This window comes from Penicillium atrosanguineum, assembly GCF_028827265.1.
Source record: "Penicillium atrosanguineum strain IBT 20685 chromosome Unknown utg000004l_segment0_segment0, whole genome shotgun sequence".
NCBI classification, from domain to species: Eukaryota; Fungi; Ascomycota; class Eurotiomycetes; order Eurotiales; family Aspergillaceae; genus Penicillium; species Penicillium atrosanguineum.
Genome location: NW_026623136.1, coordinates 819354 through 833596, shown reverse-complemented (window position 1 = coordinate 833596; position 14243 = coordinate 819354). Strand labels below are relative to the sequence as shown.

Genomic DNA, 14243 nt, shown 5'->3' with positions numbered 1-14243 from the left:
AGACGGCTGGTTATTTTGAGAAATGCCACTCAATTTGTCGATCAACTGGAAATTTCAACAATGTTTGCCTCATTTAAGTTCCACCCTACGACGTCAAGGGCCTACTGGCGTCTGGCAGCTACGGGGTCATTGAAGGCTTGCCGTCTCATGTGGATCCACATCTATGTAGGTACTGTACTGGGCATCCCTCAAGGTTGCCCCGTGCCATTATTTTGCCATTATTTTAAGCATCACACAATATGTATCATGCTCAATTCCAGTCGACTATTGGTCGTTGGTATTTCTACTGTACATAGGTAACAACTAAAGTGGTGATCAACCCTAAAAGTGACCCAGGGCGCCAATGATCTCATTTCGAGTGCCGAGATCCACTAGATTCGTAAGACGTTGCCCTTCAGCTCGAACTACTATCCAATCCAGGGACACTGAGCTAAATCCTTATGGCCCAGGTACCTGCTATGTGTTTGTTTCAACTGTATTGATGTTCATCTCAGCTTCCATATATAGAAAAAGCTGACGACCACAGCGAGCACCAGCAACGTGCTGTAGCGATCACCACATCATACTCCGTTCGGCAAGGTAATGATAGGCAACCATCACGGTCCTCGTCAGTGAGGTGACCAGGTAGGCTTGTGTTCCGATGATGTTTCTGTTGCTATTATGCTCGTTGTGATAGAGAGGATTCTTGAGGTATAAAGGAGTGCCCAAACCCTCCTCTTGACTTCTATCAACAATAAATCAATCAATCGCTATTTCTATTTGAATAGTGATTCAAACACCTACTTACATTCAAAAATATCTATAATCATGAAGATTTCTGCTGTCTTCTCTGCCTTGATGGCCGCCGGCCTGGTTGCCGCGGCTCCTCCTGCTCCCGGTAAGTTTTGACAAAGCATAGTGAATTTCTAAAGCCAGTTCTAATCATCACTCGGTTTATAGTTCCCTCCGACGTCTCGGCCCCTCCTCCCCTTCCTTCGGGTTCTGATATTCCCCCGCCTCCCCTGTCTACCGACGTGCCCCCTCCTAAGCCGTCAGACAACGGCAACAACAAGCGCGGGGATCAGGCCCCTCCTTTGCCTTCTGGAAGCGACGTTCCTCCTCTCCCGTCTGGAACAGACCTCCCTCCCCCTCCTCAGTCATCTGATGGCCCTCCCCCACCTAAGCCCACTGGTGGAAACGACAAGCGCGGCGATGCTCCTCCCCCTCCCCCTCAGTCCACTGACGGTCCCCCTCCTCAGTCGACCGATATTCCTCCTCCTCCCAAGCCTAGCCAGGCTTAGATCCATCTAGATTTCTGGAATTGTCTAGATATTGAACTGTCTTGATCGGTCCGGTTACCGTATCAGAAGATACCAATGTCCGCCTATATTAGAAGGCGCCATCAATATCGGTATGAGTGGAAGTGAGGGATCTTTGTGTCTTATGCTCCACGCATATTTTTCTAGCCTGTATAGAACCCAAGATTATGGATTTGGCACAATTCGCTCGTTTTCATCAATTGATCAATAGCAAAATCCTTAGAATACCACCACAGTAATTCCATAACACCTAGCACTATAAGGAAGATACAACAACGGTCAATGATAATTCTACGATTCTAACAGTAGCAGGGCTCGAGCTACCTTGATAGCAACTACTTCTGGACAAAGCCAACGAGATGTTCAGAGCCATATTCTTTGATTGGCTGATTTGCGCGACAGCTTCCACAACCCAATTTAGACAATAGGAAGAGTCGCCATAGTGGAACATCCGAAGTTCCTTACACTTGGTGACGTGGGTCCTCTTCTCCCGAAACCACACAAAAGGAGGCTTCATGCATGCCAACAGCGACAACAGCCACGATCCCAAGTGCAGGCTCACCTGTCGAAAGAGGTCGGACCAGGTGAGATGATCTCTCAAAAGCTCAAGACTGGGATTTGATCCAGAGTCTATCATGTTGCAGGAAATTGGAATGCAGTGCAAGGGGTCTTCTTTCACAATACGTGACGAAAACAGAGTTGCTTTTTGGGTGAGCCAAAGGGTCCTGACTGGAAAAACATTTTCTCCAGTCATATTTGGTTCAGCATTGGTCATTCAGTACTTCATCGTGTAGAATTTCTGGTTTCCTTACGCTTTGTTCCCCGTTAATACCTTTGGGGGATCTGTAACAAGCTCTCCACTTTCCGCTGCGAATTGACTTTGATTCTCCCATAATCCACTTGCTGTCCAATCTTCGCATACAACTCCTTCAGAGCACTTCTATCTTCCTCGTCACATTCCGGCCATTCTTCATCGGGATTCATGTCGAGATAATCCTTCTTTTCAAGAAATGGACTGGGCCCTGTACCGCCGTAAAGTGCCAGGTACCGGTCTCGCATCAACGCAATTACAATCTCCTTTTCATTCTCAAAAGGCAACACATAGTCATCCCATGATTCACTGACACCGAATCCAAATCGGCGTAAATGTGGAAGCCCCCTCTGAATAGAAGAAAAATATTCATGCCACCGTCGTTGATAGCTATAATGGCATTCTTGCTGATCGTTCTCCTCCTTGATTTCCATTTTGGATTTTGGTATCTGGCAACTTGAAAGGTCGGACTCGCAATCGGACAGCCTCATGCTTATCAGTATAGGGCAGTCGTCCAGGTAGAGCTCTTGGAGGGTTGACGAGTGTCCTAGAATCCAATCCAACTGCTTGTCCTCGACAAACGAGAAATGACCAAGGGACAATGACTTCAGCTGAGGGAAGTGAACACCGTCTAGATTGACTCCAGGATAAGCGCCCCAATAGAAGGTGGAGTACAATGCAAGGTTTTTAAGAGACCCCATTGTAGGTTTGAGCCATATTGCTGGCAGAATCCGTATGAAAAACTCATGTGGCGCAGGTCTCTGTGTTTGGGGTGAGCGAAGGAGTTCCTTTAGCGCGGTGTTGTGAAAATACCTCAATCTCTGTTTCAGGGGCGGCGTCATCAACTTCATGTATAACATTCAGTCGTAAAGATGTCAGTTTTTGGAGAACTTGCTTTATATGACCGATGGTCTTGTTGTTTCCGAGTGAAATATTTTGGTGGTTCTGAATGGCAAGCTCTTTCAGGGGTCGATCTAAAGATGCTAGCTTTGCAAACAGCCATCGCATAACTGTCGCCCGGTACAGTTCACTTTGAGGCTTACAGGCAGAAAACATAGACTCCACGGCACAGTGTTTATCGAAGCGAAGAACAACGCTTTGAAGGTTCGGAAATGTCTCCAACTTCCTCAGCGGCTTTTTCCATATTGTAGGAGGCGGATTTTCATCTTCATCATCACTGTCCTGTTTCTCTGTTTGTTAATCGAAAATTCCCATAGATCGGAGCGCATCACAGTTCAGGTTGATGACACTCACATGGTCAACTCTAACAGTGTTTAGATGGATTCTCTGCACTGTGCCTTTGAAGATGGGATGAAATGCGACGGACTCGAAACCTTTACAGCTGTCCTCATCAGAATAAAGATAAAGGTCGCGGAATAAACATCTGCTAGCATATGAGGATAGCAGGCGATTGGTCGATCTCAAAGATTTGAGCGACTTGGTGTCTGCAAGCGAGACAATAAGCGCCAGCAGCTCAGGGGGTAGCTCGATAAATTCCGTCATTTCCGCCTATTGTCTGAGGAGCAATAAAAATCTCCTTGTAATCTGTAAAACTGTGTCCAATTTCACTTGCGCGAATGCACTCTTAATAAGGATGTTTGGGATTCCTTGGGTAGCAACCTAGTCTAGGCATTTCTAGGCATCTTTAGGCAGAAGTGGCGAGAGCCTGCGGAGTCGTCGCTTGGTAAGCTATTGAAAGTCAATAGGATCCCCGCGGAGCCTCGTGGAAAGGACCGGCGGACCTTCCGGCCCATATCTGGCTAAGCTACAATCTTCTCCCGCTAAGTACGCATGGGCAGAAGGAATCATCCATCTCATTATTCCCAGACCATTTTATCGCAATTCAAGTCATTCTCTTCCTAGCCTCATATATCTCATAGATTATCGATGTTCATCTGAAATCTGATCAATCATTTCGATGTTGAATGTTGGGGCAGAGGGACGCGCCTTCGTCGCGTCGCATCGCGAGAACTAATCAAGGTGACGTCACCTGTCAACAAACCTAAGTGGGTAGATAGCTAAGCTTCTCCTGAGTTGCATTGATCACTCCTGTAGTTTGTTTACCCATAGAGCCCAATTTACAATCACCATGCCTCCCAAGCGCCAGTCAACCGACGCATCTGGCAGCGCGGCCAAAAATCCCAAAACGGGCGACCCTCCCCGCAACCCGCGCTGGTCGAAGGTTTCCGGTTCCGCCAATGCAGACGACGGATACAGAATCAAAACTAGCAGTCTCGAGGCCTATGAATATATTTGCCTGTGCAAACCACTTCACTATACCGGCCTCGGCGACGACGATGAAGAGGATGAAGAGGGGGAGGAAGGAAACGCAGATAAGGTGAGTCGACAGGTTTCTCGGCTTCTTTAATTGGGTTCCTGACAAGAACGGTTTCCAGGAAACCAAGGTCCCTTGCGATGCCGGCCAGAGATGTGTCTGATTCAAGCCCTCTGCAGCGCATCCGGAGCACCCTTGGGCTGTCACCATGGCAGGCACGCAGAAGCTTACCGCGCTGCGCATCATGAGCAGCTTGCGGGACCCGGACGGCTTTGGGATGCACACTTACAACGATCACTTTGGCTACGGCGTTCTTGAGGTGGCGCAGAACCCCGTTCTTGATTTCGAAGAGGCAAAGACTTGGAAGGAGAAATGGTCCATCTGCGAGGGAGCAGCCCTGTTTTTCGCGAAAGGTGACGCCAATCCGCTATTCCAGTGCGTTCCTCTCCATCTAACACTAGCCGTTGGTGCTAATTTGATGCAGGGTCGATGATGGCGAAGGCGCTAAAACTTTCATGGATGTGACCGGCGTCATGTTCGCTATTATGCTAGCCATGTTGGATCGCGAAGGTCTACTGAAACCCGACTCTGAAGTCAAGAGTCTAGGTGTTGTCATGGCTGGGTTCGTTCGGTTCATTGCCCATACCATCGGCCCGGATTTCGGTATTCGTGCTAACGACCTCGACAAAACGGTGCTTGCCTATGCCAAGAAATACAACATTGAGCTTAAAGGCTTGTTTGGCATTGAAAAAGAGCTTGAGACGGCCGAGGCTGAGGCTGAGAAGCTTGAGCTCCCTGCATCTGATGATAAGAATGGAGATCCTTGGAATTGGAAGACGACTTTGGCGCAGTACCAGAAAGATTACGGGCCCAAGATCGGAGGCGATAAATTGGATATTACGACCTGGACTCCTGCTGAACGCAGGAAGGCCGCTTTTGATAAGAAAGATCCCTTTAGTAGGAAGATGATTGATGCTATCAAGGACGGTATGATCATGCAGCCAGCATAAGGTGACGGATGTGGATTTCAATTTGAAGTATCCCTTTTTGGATAGTGTACATTTCGTTTCATGTATCATTCTTGCTTTTTTGTCATTTACCAGATTGATAAAGAATGGTATTGAGGCAGAAAATTGAAGCCGGAAATCCAATATTAAATCTTTCATTGCGCAGGCAGAGAATCCCCGGGACCCATAGGTGGCCGACTCGCAGCCATATTACACTGTCTGAAAACACGCACCTCATCCTCCTTGAACGACCCAACAATAGAATGCATCACACCATGGTTATTGAAAAGCACCAAATCGCCCTCCTTCCAATCATGAGGATAGACAAACTGGGGATCAATCGCCCTTCTCTGCAACGAGTACAATCGCTCCCGAATCTCAACAAGGTCATCAAGAACCTCCCCATTCTCAAGATGAATCTTCCGCACGCAGGTCGGGTAGACCATCATCGCCAGTTTCCCAGTGACGGGATTCTTCCACGCCATCGGGTATATCTTGATCTTCGAATCTTCGAATTGAGGTAACCCATCCATCGACAGCTCGAGTCCTTCGGATACGATGCCCAACCCGTTGGAGCGGGACTTAGCCTTGCTCATCCAGATATATGGGTGCGGTGCGTACTCGATTTTGCTAGTGCGAACAAAGTACTTTTCTTCATCGGTGAGCATTTCGTAGAGACGGTACCCGCTAAAGAAGGCTGTTGTTCCTAGGGGAACGTCGAGCTCGGTGTTGGTTCCGTCGTCGTAACAAAGGGTCTGACGACGGCCTTGGGGCACTTGCACGGCTAGCAAGGAGGTGATGAGGGGCGGGTCGAGATTGTACATGGCTGAATCAATATGCCAGCGGTAGAAATGGGTGAATTCGGCATCATCCTCGGCCGAGATTGGGTGCTTGTGGAATGCTTTGTGATGGGGATGCTTCAATTTGAGCTTGACCAGTCCTTCGTATTCGTCGACGGAGCCACTTCCAATGACTTGGACTTGTGGTTGATGAGGGATCGTGGTCAAGTCGGCGTGGAGAACACTGCGCTTGTCGATGGATTTTCCATGGCTGTAGATGCCGGCAGATGGATCGAAGCGTCGAGTGAGTTCGTATTGGGCATGTGGGGAGAGGCTCTTTTGGTTCTTAATAACGACGACTTGGTTCTCATATAGGGCCTTGTGAAGGATGCCAAAGTCCATATCTTTGGGTCTGTGAATCAGTCATAGTAATAAGAAGCAGCTTTCATACCCCCTTACCACTCAGATTTTCAAGGTCAAGTCCACTTAGCTCAGTGCCAAAGTCCACTTGACACACGCTAGACTTAGGGAGCGGGTTGAGGCACACTGTGAAAGTACTCATTATGGCTTAAATGTCTTGGGATTTGTAAAGAAATGATTGCTGTCATTAACTATTAAGGAGATCTATGCTTTATATGAAGCCAATCTCCCTGAACTCTGTTGAACAGATCAATCGATGCGGGTGACTTGCGGAAACTCATCCCCTGGACTGTTTACTTTAAGACCTTGATCGAATTTAGAATAAAGCTATCTACATCTGTCTAGATGAAATGTCCCCATAGCTCCACAGTTCACAATCTAATCGCGATGGTGCGGTCGAGATCCCCGGTGGGCGAGTTTCCGTTCCCACCCGCTCTGCCTCAGTAGTACCGATCTATAAGAATGCGATGCTAAGCAAACAATAGAATAAACAATTCACTCAGAACTTCGAAACATTTTCCACCATTTCATAGGTATCCTACACTCAAAATGCCTGAACCCACAAGTTTGATATTCGATCTCCTCCCAGAGGAGATCAGACAAAGCTCGGCCATCGGCGCTGAAGTCCACCTCCCTCCAGGAATGGCCCTCCTGGAGTTGGATAAATTGACCGAGAAAGACAAGGAGACTCTCCGACAAGCACTTTTCGATAATCAAGTCATCGTCATCCGGAAGCAAAAAGGCATTGACGCGACTGTCCTACCGAACCTTGCGAAAATCTTCGACCCAAGTGCGTCCGACATTCACTCTGCGGGCGAGAAGGCTGTGAGCGACCCAAAGAATATTCTCTCAGCGTACAAGGCTGGCCGACACCCCAAAGCCCCACAGGTTGGAATCATTGGTTCGGGCAAATTTCAAGATTATGAAGGCTTGAAGGAGATTGAAGTTGTTCACCTGGTAAGTATATCATGTGGCGTATTAAACACAGTGCTTATCCGATACGATAGGATCACACGCTGTTCCACGAGGCCCCTCTCTCTCAAGACGATCTCGACAATGGATATACCCGTCCGTACCGATGGCACATGGATACCCCATTCTACGAGCGTCTACCTGGCGAAGTCACCATCCTGCACTCTATCCGCATTCCTAACATGCCTGATCAGAAGATCAAGTTCCCTGGTGGGAAGGAGAAGCAAATTGCCGCCGGAGCTACAGCCTGCAAGTCAAAGATACGATCCCGTTTTCAGAGAAACACTAACTGGTAATTTCTAGTTTTTTCTGGCGCTCGTGCTTTCGCTCTTTTGACCCCCGAGGAGCAGGAATTTGCTTTTAACACCACTGTCACTTACGCGCCTCAGGCGTACGAGTATATCAGACAGTGCAAAGCTTCCGAGGATGGCCTTACTATACCCTCTATGGGCCGTGAAGTCTCCACTGAGCAGATGTCGGAATGGAGCTGGGATAAAGTGGCTGAACACCCTGTGAGTTAACCTTTAGACAGGAGCCCGGAAAACTTCGTACTGATATATCATCTTTAGATGGTCTGGAGAAACCCTATGAACCCAGATAGACCTTTCCTCCAAGTGCACGGCTGCTGCGTCTATAAACTCACCACCAGGGACCCAGCCACTGGAGAGGTAACAATAATGGACGACGTTGAGCAGGTCCGAAATGTGGTCTACAGCATGCAACGCAAGATCTACGCAGCTGAGAATATCTACGCGCATCGTTGGGAGGAAGGCGACTTGGTCATCTTCCATAACCGTGGTGTTATGCACAGCATCACTGGTCAGTTAGTCAAGTACAAGGACGATCAGGATAAGCGAAGAATGTTGTGGCAGTGCACAATGACGAGCACAAGTGCTCCGAAGCCGTTCCGGGAATATGGGGGTGTCAATGATACTGGCTACGTGAAGACCTAAAAGGATATGATTTAGCACGGATTAAAAAGGATAATTTGGATATGTGATGGTACATCATTAAATACATTAACATGAGCATTCACTTCGTATTTTGTCATAACGTAGGACCTTGAAAGTTGTGGAATACTTCGTTGAACCAGGAGTCGAAGTCAACTTCTTCCTGGTTCCAAGCCAATTGCATTTCGTCCGTATCAATTGCTGAGCCTGTAAGCCCCTCGGGGCTTTCGCCTGGGATCTTGCCGAATATTATATCTTCGGCGTTCACATTGAGATTCGATCGGCTTAGTGTTGAGAAATTGGCAAAGACTCGGTTGACGTCGATTGATGAGCCCCGCTTTAAATCCGACGCACAGTATCCTGCGCCTTCGGCGATGGAGATCGCATCGATAAGAGCGACACCACGCTGGGCCATTATGTCGCTGCTTCTGATTGCCAAACGGTCGCGAGCAGCTGCTACGACTTCCCTGTATATACTGACTTTCGCGTTGTTTGGATCTTTCACCAGGGCATTTCCTTCGAAGCAGAGAATGACTGCCGCTGTGATGGCAAAGGCTGTGTGTGTCCAGATGGAGAGATCATCTTCCTCGACAATTGCTTCGTGTTCTCGTAGAATGGTCATTGCAGCCGCGACACAGGTTCGTCGGGAATGGCTATATGTTGTGTCGTGAAATGAGCGGAAGAGGAATGGCCGATGGATCATGATTATCTTCTCGGCAGCCGTGATGGCAAGACTGCGGCGGGCGATGCCGAGCCATGGTATTTGTGCCTCTTTCACCTTATCCGACCGTAGCAAAAAGGATGGTATGCTATTCACGATCGCTCGCATCTTTTGGTCAACCCGTAGGATGTGTTCGTATTGCTCGCGACGGGGTTTCCGTTTCGTCAATGGACCCAGTCCATCTGCGAGCCCTGGCATCAATGCTGCCAGATCCACCAGAACGCGAACATAAGTGCTCACTGTTGGTATTTCCGTTGGTAGTTCTACCAGATTGCGTTCGTCTGCGTTCAGGGGCCGGCCCGTCGAGAAGTGCATCGGGGAAATGCTGTATGTGTCGGTGAAGGGGATGGCGAAATGATCTTGGATGACCATCTGGCACCATACCCGTTTTCCAACTTCTCGTTCAACTCGTTCTTCCCATTCGTCTTTTGTGTGGGTCAGAGTTGCTGTGTGTTCTTTGATTTTGTGGATTCCCAGGCATTCGGCGATCCGCACAGCGGCGTTGAATAGAGTCGCGTTTAGTTGACTGAGGCCAAGGTTGTGGGCGACCTCCGTTGATATCACAATCGCCTGGACGGAATATATCGAGAGATCGTTCAGGAAATGTGAACTGTACAAAGTTTGGATCATCGACGAGAAAAGTTGCTGAGCTGGTTGCATTGCAAGGTAGAGATCAACATCGATGAGCGCTCTTAATTTGCCACTATTTTGGATAGAATTGACGGTGCAACTCAGGACAGCAAGGTAAAGCGCCATCCAAAGAGGGTGGTCACACCTTCCTGTTCTCCAGAATAGTTCGCATTGCTCGAGGAACGTCGGACCGTGAAAGCAGTTATGGTGCCATGATATATGGACAACATGAAATCTTATAAGTTTCTGGGCATCAGAGATCTTGGGAATATGAACCATCGATTCCAAAGCAGAGTCCTGGATCTGGAAAGGGCCCCCGTTCATCGACAACAGCTCCGGGCTGTCTCGGCGATATTGGCAAGCACATCTCCTGTGTGGGAAACATCCCGCAGAGTTTCGTCCCCAGGCAAGATGTTCAATCGCAGTCAAAATAGGAGGATCCGTACTCTCCGGGAGCACGTCAGGAAGTCGATGCTGTATCGGTTTTTCATCCAGACCCTCGGAAGATCTCCTATCCTCCTGTGCCGAATCCAGGTTAATCTGATCAGACACATCGCCAGGACTACCTTGGAGTCGCTCCATCCTATCTCTGATTTTCTGAACCACTTGAGGCACCTTCTCAGAAACAGCATCCAAATCAGCCAAGAGGGAACTTAGGAATTGAATCTCAGACGCATGTTGCAGAGTGTCCCGGCGCAGCCGGACTGTTTCCACAGAGCATTCAAGATTGAGGCGTCGACACCTGGTACAAGGAACCTGCTTGTCACATTTCCGTTTCCGCCTGGTGCACTCTGATCCGGGTCAGCCCAGTTCTCCACACAAAAGGGGGGGGGGAAGATCTACCTCGACAGGCAAGGGGCCGCCGCTGCGAGACGCGCAGTGGGGCACTATCAGCCGCGGAGGTCATAGTAGTTCACTATGTCTTAATGGATGAGTCCTCGCGCCTGGATGGATATATCGAACGCGTGTCTCTTTCCTCGGCTCTTGAGTGCGGTTGAGTGCGGAAAAACTCGTCCGCATTGGATAAGCAGGTAACACCCGCGCGATCATTGGTCCGCCCGTTCTTGTTAGTTTTGGCCAGAAAAGTTCGTTCTGAGTGACTTATTATCCATTCACGGCTATTCAAAATATGTGAACATGTAATTGGCGGGACAGCTGCTTTCGAGGCCAGAAGTGCTGTCATCTCCGTATTCTCCAGTGACGGGCTGCTTCACCTGGCCATTTCCTGGAAAGCAATCTATCTACCAATGGATCGGGTCATTTGGCACTAGCATCATAATGCGTTTCTCACAAAATAATTTATACCTGTCAGTATGGCCGAGTGGTTAAGGCGCTAGACTTGAATTCAATTTGATATCTAGTTCATTCGTGATCCTAGGTTCGAACCCTAGTGCTGACGATTTCTTTTTTTTCTTCACTATCTTAAACTGATGCAGATCCATTTTTATTTTTCGTGTACCCGGAACACTACATGAATACGGGTTCGGTATTCTCGTGAGTACACCATCCTATCCACTAGCACCCCGGACCTACAAATATTTGAAGAGACAAACTCACAAACCCTACCTTATGCCTATAATAGTACGCGAACATCAATCACAAGGTTAAAAATTATGACAATACGTCCACAAATAACCGGTGAATCATCGGGACTAGTAACTGTGTGTCCTATCTTCCTTCCACCAAAAACCACCGACGTGTAACACAATGGAATATACAACCTGTAATCAAATACCTAGCGCCCGATGAGAAAACATGGTAAACAAAATTGAAACATCACTCCAGCTTCAAATATTTCCAACAAGTGACTACCTCCTAGGACTGACAAGACCATAGAACTCCAATGGCTTCACGCTAAACGCTCCATTAGAAGTGAGCTCATAATCCGGATCCTCCAACTCAAACGAAACATCCTTGAGTATACTAGCGATGGTGAGAATTGACCATCGCCAGGCCCACTGCGTACCATAGCACTGACGCTTGCCATTTCCAAAGCCTCTCCTCGCTGCCTTTGGAAGATTATCCCATTTCTCACCCAGCATGCGCTCGGGGATGAAGGCTTCCGGGTCTTCAAAGACCGCAGGGTCACGATTAACCGTGTGGAGAATGGCAATCATGGCTTGGTTGTGGGGGATCTGGTATTTTCCTCCTGAAAGCATGACCGGTCTCTGGTCTTTTGATGGAAGAGGTTCGATATTGAAACCGGGCGCTGCGGCAGAGAGACGAAGTGATTCGCGGATGATGGCTTCGCAGTATTCCATCTTTTTGAGGTCCTCTAGCTGGATCCTCTCATTTGGGCCGACGATCGATTCAATTTCGGCTCTTGCCTTCTTCATCTTCTCGGGGTTCTTCATCAAGTAATACAGTGCATATGAGACAAGATTCGGTGCTGTCGCGGCGCCGATGAACATTGTTACCACCTCGTCGACGACTGATGTGTCGCAGAGTCTCTCTCCTGTTTGCGGATCCGTGTTGTTGAGCAGACCGTCCAGCAGGTCATTGCGAGAATCGTCAGGGTTCTCCTTCCGGTGCTTGATGATTCCGGTCGCGAAATCACGCATCGTCTTGATATCATTATCCCAACCACGCTGGTACAGAATCCAGGTGAGCATCTTCGGGCGCGTGGGCCGCTTCATTGCTTCCATTGTGATACGCTCCCAGGCTTTGACTAGAGGAGGTTCGGGGCCTTCGAGGAGCTCCGCGCGCTGGCCGTAGAAGCACTGCATGACCGAAGCCATCAACAGGCGATCAAGGTCGTCGGTGAAGAGAACCCGCTTCTTCGTTCCCGATGTCCACTTCGTTGTCAAGTCCGAAATCACATTTGCCATATCGTTGAAGCAATTGTCTGTCGCGGTCTTGCTAACGTACGGGCTCATGATACGATGGGCGACACCCCATATCTTCTCGTTGTCGTATGCGGTGAATAAACAGTCATTCGCGCACTTGCGCATCTCCACGACTGGGCCTGTGACACACTTGCGGAAGCGTCGCTCATCGCAAATCTCCTCGAGCAGAGCAACGTTACTGACGAAGACGATTTGTTTACCTAGTGCATTGATTTTGAATATCGGTCCTATCCAGAATAAGCATCTCATTGAAGTGTAGATCAAGTCGCACCTTACCGTACTTCTCCGAGAGTTTAATCAATGAATTCCATGTCTCGTTGGGGTTGACATCAAACACATTTCCTAGTATCGGAACTCCAGGGGGCTGAGGAATTTGGAACGACATGTGGTTGTTGGAGTAAGTCTCGCGACAATGTTCCAAAACTGAACTTGATTGTTGAACGGTGACCGCTCAAGGAGGGCAATTATTCTTCTTTAAGACAATCACGATCCCATCGATTCTGTGGTTGCATTAGCTTGAATTATAGATTGGCTGGGCTCTGCAAGATCAGCTTCGCGCCAGCCAACAACTCCCATCAAACAAAGGCGGCATTATCGTAGCTGAATACACCTACGGATCGGGATGCGAGATGAGCGATTGGTCGCAAGTAAATGGGCAATCTCAGGCGATAGGTCGATCATAACATGTCAACAAGTATCTCCACTTGTGTCTCCCGGGCGGCCCGTGATGCCTACAGCCCATCCCCCGGTACGACAAACCTGGTCGCATAAAGTCGAGACACGTCAGTGAATTGGAATCTAGACTGCCCGGGAGCTGGGCTTGAGATTGGACTGTGAGCTGACCCAGCGGGGCTGCATTCTATAGCTTCCAAAGGCAAGGCTATTCCTTGAAACAAGATGCATGTAAAAGAAAGAGAGGCTGCGGAAAGACTCTACTGAATTATCCTTTGCATGCATTCCCACATTACTGAATAGAGATACACGGCCCATCCCCCGGGCCATCACATCTACGATCATCCCTTTTAGCGTTGCTTCAATTCAAATGGTGAGCATCACCCGCCCACGAGCATGATGTTGACCCCATTTTTTCACGATGATGCCTGACCTTCAGCCAAGCTCTGCATACGTTGCGCAACGTACCGGGCGATCACCCATAGAGGGGTTCCTGAGCAGAGACTGCAGACTGAGTCACGAGCTGAAGGTTATGGAAATATAGAGGTTCAACCTCTGTGCATCGATTCAGTCAGCTGAGCCTCAGCCACCAAAACCGCAGCTCCGTGGTAGTTAGCGGGGCATGTGATGTCAATATGACAGTCAGGGCCTGGTAATGGATGGGATTTGGCACCCGCGCTCAAGAAACATTTATAAATGACCCTTAGGATCATTGCAAATCGATCACCGAGTGAATATTGTAACATGATTAGTTGTTTCCGAAGCGCATTTCAGGAGTGGCACTTTTACGAACCCCGTTATTTCTTGGAGTTCGTGTAACAAGACCCCTGCTTCCCAAACGGTCGATTTGTGGAACCTCTTT

The 14243-nt window shown here is 48.6% G+C and overlaps 7 protein-coding genes across 7 annotated transcripts; 3 read left to right on the top strand and 4 right to left on the bottom strand.

Annotated features, from left to right (window-relative positions):
- Positions 1-807: 807 nt before the first annotated feature.
- On the top strand, positions 808-1280 carry N7443_005622 (Leucine-rich repeat typical subtype; the record flags this gene model as incomplete). The annotated part of the gene is made up of 2 exons (XM_056885678.1): positions 808-877; positions 940-1280. The coding sequence occupies 2 exons, from the start codon at positions 808-810 to the stop codon at positions 1278-1280; spliced, it is 411 nt and encodes a 136-aa protein (XP_056741126.1).
- Positions 1281-2123: 843 nt separating this feature from the next.
- Positions 2124-2810, bottom strand: N7443_005621 (uncharacterized protein; the record flags this gene model as incomplete). The annotated part of the gene is made up of 1 exon (XM_056885677.1): positions 2124-2810. The coding sequence occupies one exon, from the start codon at positions 2808-2810 to the stop codon at positions 2124-2126; it is 687 nt and encodes a 228-aa protein (XP_056741125.1).
- Positions 2811-4198: 1388 nt separating this feature from the next.
- Positions 4199-5394, top strand: N7443_005620 (uncharacterized protein; the record flags this gene model as incomplete). The annotated part of the gene is made up of 3 exons (XM_056885676.1): positions 4199-4447; positions 4554-4819; positions 4869-5394. 3 exons carry the CDS (start codon positions 4199-4201, stop codon positions 5392-5394), a joined length of 1041 nt encoding a protein of 346 aa, XP_056741124.1.
- A 152-nt stretch (positions 5395-5546) lies between these two features.
- N7443_005619 (TauD/TfdA dioxygenase family protein) lies at positions 5547-6732 on the bottom strand (the record flags this gene model as incomplete). Its single annotated transcript, XM_056885675.1, has 2 exons — positions 5547-6574; positions 6630-6732. 2 exons carry the CDS (start codon positions 6730-6732, stop codon positions 5547-5549), a joined length of 1131 nt encoding a protein of 376 aa, XP_056741123.1.
- A 407-nt stretch (positions 6733-7139) lies between these two features.
- N7443_005618 (TauD/TfdA dioxygenase family protein) lies at positions 7140-8515 on the top strand (the record flags this gene model as incomplete). Its single annotated transcript, XM_056885674.1, has 4 exons — positions 7140-7547; positions 7598-7832; positions 7866-8074; positions 8132-8515. 4 exons carry the CDS (start codon positions 7140-7142, stop codon positions 8513-8515), a joined length of 1236 nt encoding a protein of 411 aa, XP_056741122.1.
- A 94-nt stretch (positions 8516-8609) lies between these two features.
- On the bottom strand, positions 8610-10445 carry N7443_005617 (fungal specific transcription factor domain-containing protein; the record flags this gene model as incomplete). The annotated part of the gene is made up of 1 exon (XM_056885673.1): positions 8610-10445. The coding sequence occupies one exon, from the start codon at positions 10443-10445 to the stop codon at positions 8610-8612; it is 1836 nt and encodes a 611-aa protein (XP_056741121.1).
- A 1226-nt stretch (positions 10446-11671) lies between these two features.
- N7443_005616 (uncharacterized protein) lies at positions 11672-13094 on the bottom strand (the record flags this gene model as incomplete). Its single annotated transcript, XM_056885672.1, has 2 exons — positions 11672-12936; positions 12986-13094. 2 exons carry the CDS (start codon positions 13092-13094, stop codon positions 11672-11674), a joined length of 1374 nt encoding a protein of 457 aa, XP_056741120.1.
- Between the last annotated feature and the right edge of the window lie 1149 nt (positions 13095-14243).